The sequence below is a fragment of the Aythya ferina genome (assembly GCF_964211825.1).
Source record: "Aythya ferina genome assembly, contig: HAP1_SCAFFOLD_1410, whole genome shotgun sequence".
Classification (NCBI taxonomy): domain Eukaryota; kingdom Metazoa; phylum Chordata; class Aves; order Anseriformes; family Anatidae; genus Aythya; species Aythya ferina.
Genome location: NW_028180698.1, coordinates 7,501 through 12,055, shown reverse-complemented (window position 1 = coordinate 12,055; position 4,555 = coordinate 7,501). Strand labels below are relative to the sequence as shown.

The following is a 4,555-nucleotide window of genomic DNA, read 5'->3' as shown; positions in this document are numbered from 1 at the left end:
GAATTTCAAGGCACATCATAGGGAAATGTCCAGGGAAAGGAACTGACATCTTCCTGTGCAAGCTAGTGAGTCTAAAAGGCTCCTAGGAAGGTAAACGTTTTTCATATTTTAACAAACTCTTCAGCTGAGATAAGAGCACAAGTATAGTAGCTTTCTTCTGTGAATGCAAAGAAATCTCTTTCCAGATGAAAGACAGATGTCAACTGTGACTGATTGTTGAAGTGGGTACTTAGAGATGGAGATCTCCCTTACCTTGATTTTCAAAAGTCTCTTCTACAACTTTTTTTTTCTTAGAGGTCCTCTGTTTTGCTGTAATGTTCAAAGAAGCAAATGAAATAATGAAGAACAGAGGAAATATCTGAAGATCGTATGTAGGTTGTATGTGAAAAAAATATCTGAATTTGATTGGGGGCAGGTCATAGCATGTTGGGTATCACAGGGGGTTGTATAAGCACATCATGCTGGGGATGGAGTAGAAGAAACAAATAACTTGTATTTAGTTGAACCATGTCATTTTTTATGAAATTATAGTGGGTTTATTTTATTTTATTTTATTTTATTTTATTTTATTTTATTTTATTTTATTTTATTTTATTTTATTTTATTTTATTTTATTTTACGTTCTTTTCCACTCTGTTATTGGCCATAATGTATTACCAAGTATTCTTTGAAGATTCCAGCTTAGGTACAATGTAAAGATTTGGAGTATTGGGCTTAGCTTCTTTAAATTTTGCAACTTATGATAAATAAACAATCTCCACTCCCTACCTTGAACTCTGACTGGTTTGAACACTTTAGTGTGATGGGGTCAGGCAGGGGCAACTGAAATAAAGGCCACTTTGCACAGCAGCAGGACTGTGGCCACACTACCAGCTGAGTGCAGACTTGCACATCTTGTGGAGTGTCTCTGTGCAAATGTATCTACACCCACAGGTGCCTAGCATGGTATGGATGAAGGGCCAAGCTCTTTTGTTTTGTTCAATGACCACTTTGTCTTCAATAGGTTTCATTGAGGCAAAAAAATAAAAATAAAAATAAAAATAAAAATAAAAATAAAAATAAAAATAAAAATAATCTTACCTCTAAATAAAAGAAGAGTGCTCACAGCACTTATAAGAAGAGTTAAAGTCAATAGTATCCAGAATGCATGGATCCATGCAGATGTATGTGGAAAAGCAGCACCTTTGAAAAGAAAAATCTTTGAGTTTCATCTTGCAATGTGCAATCAGGAGGAATCAATCAGGAGGAATCACTTTGGGATCATGTCAGTACTTCTCCAGGAACTACAGAGCTGAGTTGACTAATTCAGATCAAAATCTCAGCTTTTGGAAAAAGATGGAGAATTGAATTCTACCCTAAAATTATCAGGCATTTTTCCTCTGGATCACAGAGGTTACAAGTGTCTATAAAGACAAGCTAATTCATCTGAGCTGTGATAAGTGTTACAGAAATGTGTGGATGGATGAGCAATGATCTGGGACTCCCGGGATAGTGTTTTTCACCAGTCCCTTGGGCATCTAACCTTTTTAAAGAGTACCTACCCAAGAGTTCCCTTAGAACTGATGTAAGAAATAGCCACAAACCCTACCTTCTGGGGCAGAGCCTGCCTTCTCTAGAGACTTGTACAGCATTCAGGCCAAAAAGGACCCTTCCCTTTCCTTACTACAGCCTGTCCAGCCTGCAGTTGGGCATGGTGGTTTGTGATCCATCTAGCTGGACTATCTTCCAGCTGGATCCAGCTTCTGTCTTCTAGCTGGACCTATTAACTTCGCTGGCACTGGAAAGCACCTTACAGAGCTTCTAGGACAAAGGATATCGTTATAGCAAAGGCTTCTCAGGACACTGAGTGATCTCCCTGCTCTTATCTCTACCCTTCAGCCTTTTCATCATATTTTCTTTCCCTTTCCCTTTGAGGAGGGGAAGTGAGAGAGAGCTGTTGTGGTGGAACTCAGCTGCCCAGGTAAGTAAAACCACCACAGGTATGACTCACTTGAGAGGCGCACAGTAGTTTTCTCAGCCTGTGCCATGTTGTTCTGGATTTGACAGGTGACTTCTTCCGCTTCCTGTCCTGTAATTGTGACTCGGCTCAGCACACTGAAGAGCTCCTTGCTGTCCTGATGTATTTCAGTGTCTGGAGACAGCATCTGCTTATTCCGAACAACCCACTCAACAGTGGGTTTGGGGAACCATCCATGTGATCTGCAGGCAAGCTCAATACCTTGTCCTCGGGGGCCCAATATTTCAAAGAATACTTCATTGGTACCTTAAAAGCAAGAGTTTGTTAGTGAGAGGAGAGTGTTTCCACAAAAAGCATCTCTACCTGGGATTTACAGCTCTTGTTTAATAGAGAGTTTGGCCCCATTTCCTGCCAGTTTCTTTTAGTACTTAGCCTAGACCTTGAAATGGTCCCCTGGGATCACAGATCCTCTCTGCTATGTATGCCAGCTTGTCCTTGGCTAAGAAAAAGACACAATGCTGGATGGGTCTGCCTCTCAGCTCCCTACCTGGCAGAGAGAAGATGTGTGTCTTTATACCTTTTGCTTACAAAAAGAATCTGTTACTGCTGTTACAGAACCTGTATGACACTGGTCCAGTTTTGAGGAAGTGGAAAGAAGAAAACATAAAAACTGTAAAGCATGCACAGCTTTTTCCCTGGCATCTACCCAGTTCATGCTAGCATGAAGAAGTGGGTATTGATGATTGCTGTATAGGGACTGCACCAAAACTGCTCTAGTGTGAGGGTGTGGGATGCACCACATGCATATCTTAGTCAGACCCCTGAGTCCAAGCTGGACTTTGTAGAGATATTTCCTGGCTGATAGTAGGAAATGGACACCAGCTGGGACCTCTTTCTCTTGCCTATCCTTAAAGCTTATCTAGCCACTTTTGGATGAGGAGATGATGTTTTCAATCAGCAAGTCTAGGCTGACTGGCTTCATGTGACATTACTTTCCCACACACAGATTATGCCTACTGTCCATGAAGACAGGGCAAACTTTCACACCAGTACAATAGGTGGGGACTTATGTGTCCATTATACAGAATCACAGAATCACAGAATCATCTAGGTTGGAAGAGACCTTCAAGATCACCTAGTCCAACCTCTGACTTAACACTAACAAGTCCTTCACTAAACCATATCACTAAGCTCTACATCTAAATGTCTTTTAAAGACCTCCAGGGATGGTGACTCCACCACTTCCCTTTGCAGCCCATTCCAATGCCTACATGTAACTACCCTTTCAGTAAAGAAGTTTCTCGTAACATCCAGCCTTATCCTCCCCTGGCACAACTTCAGCCCATTCTCCCTTGTCCTGTCACCAGGTCAGAGAATAGACCAAGCCCCTCCTCACTACAGCCTCCTTTAATGTGGCTATAGAGAGCGATAAGGTCGCCCCTCAGCCTCCTTTTCTCCAGGCTGAACAATCCCAGCTCCCTCAGCCACTCCTCATAAGACTTGTTCTCCAGCCCCCCTCACCAGCTTTGTTGCCCTCCTCTGGACTCTCTCAAAGCACCTCCATGTCCTTCTTATAGTGAGGGGCCCAAAACTGAACACAGTAATTGAGGTGTGTCCTCACCAGAGCTGAGTACAGGGGGAAAATCACTTCCCTAGACCTGCTGGCCACACTGTTTCTGATACAAGCCAGGATGCTGTTGGCCTTCTTGGCCACCTGAGCACACTGCTGGCTCATATTCAGCTTACTATCAACCAATACTCCCAGGTCCTTCTCTGTCAGGCAACTGTCCAACCACTCATCTCCCAGCCTGTAGAGCTGCTTGGGGTTGTTGTGCCCCATCATGTGGTCTCACATCTCCCCAACAGTGATTACTGCAGCTAGCTAACCCTACACTTGTCACAGTAAAGCTGAGAGCAGGGATGAACCCTGCATAGGAACTCACCCTGATCTCTTGGCCGTCTTATCAAGCTATCCCCGCATACTCCACTTCTCCATGTAATGCAACCAGTTTTGAACATGTATGGTGAAGTCTCTCAAGAGACTCAAGGAAGCAGTTTATGCTATGAGAGTTTAAAGCTCCTTCCTTGCCTAAAACTAAAAGTGACCCTCCTTGGGCTGCCCAGGTTGCTAGTGCCCCTAATTGCCTCCTGTACAGTGAGTGGCACATGGATTGAACTCTTCCCAGCCTCTTGCCAACCTCTCAGTCTCTCAGTGGCTCTGAATTAAAGAATAAAATCACATCACAATTTGGGTGTCATGTGGCCCACTGGATCATATGACTGGTCATATTACATGATGGATCATATGAGGGGAGATCAGCTGGGGGCAGTGTACTTTTGAATAGCTTTTTTCCCTCTGTAAAAACCCTCTTCCTTTCATAATCCAGCCCACAAAATCTCCAACCTGCAATGCTGAGCACGGTGGTTGTGTCAGCACTCCAGTCCTTGGAATTCACAATGCAGCTGTACGTTCCTTCATCTGCTGGCAGCACATTCTTCAGTGTTAGGGACACATTCCCAGCGGCAAGTCCATCTTTTAGCAATTCAGTCCTCCCCACGTATTTCCGCCCTGGTTTGTTAACTGTGTTCCTCCATATG

The 4,555-nt window shown here is 43.4% G+C and overlaps 1 protein-coding gene across 2 annotated transcripts in view; it reads right to left on the bottom strand.

Moving 5' to 3' along the window:
- Window positions 1-188: 188 nt before the first annotated feature.
- Window positions 189-4,555, bottom strand: part of LOC311429598 (putative selection and upkeep of intraepithelial T-cells protein 1 homolog) — a 10,622-nt gene continuing 6,255 nt past the window's right edge. The window contains exons 3-6 of one of the 2 annotated variants that reach the window (XM_084540693.1): window positions 4,362-4,555; window positions 1,991-2,263; window positions 1,081-1,182; window positions 189-309 (exon numbers count right to left, since the gene is read on the bottom strand). The exon at window positions 4,362-4,555 is cut by the window's right edge and continues 148 nt beyond it. In XM_084540693.1, coding sequence (XP_084396819.1) covers window positions 230-309; window positions 1,081-1,182; window positions 1,991-2,263; window positions 4,362-4,555 — 649 coding nt within the window. In that variant the 3' untranslated portion in view covers window positions 189-229. The remainder of the gene's footprint in view (window positions 310-1,080; window positions 1,183-1,990; window positions 2,264-4,361) is intronic. The other variant, XM_084540694.1, reaches the window with a different exon arrangement.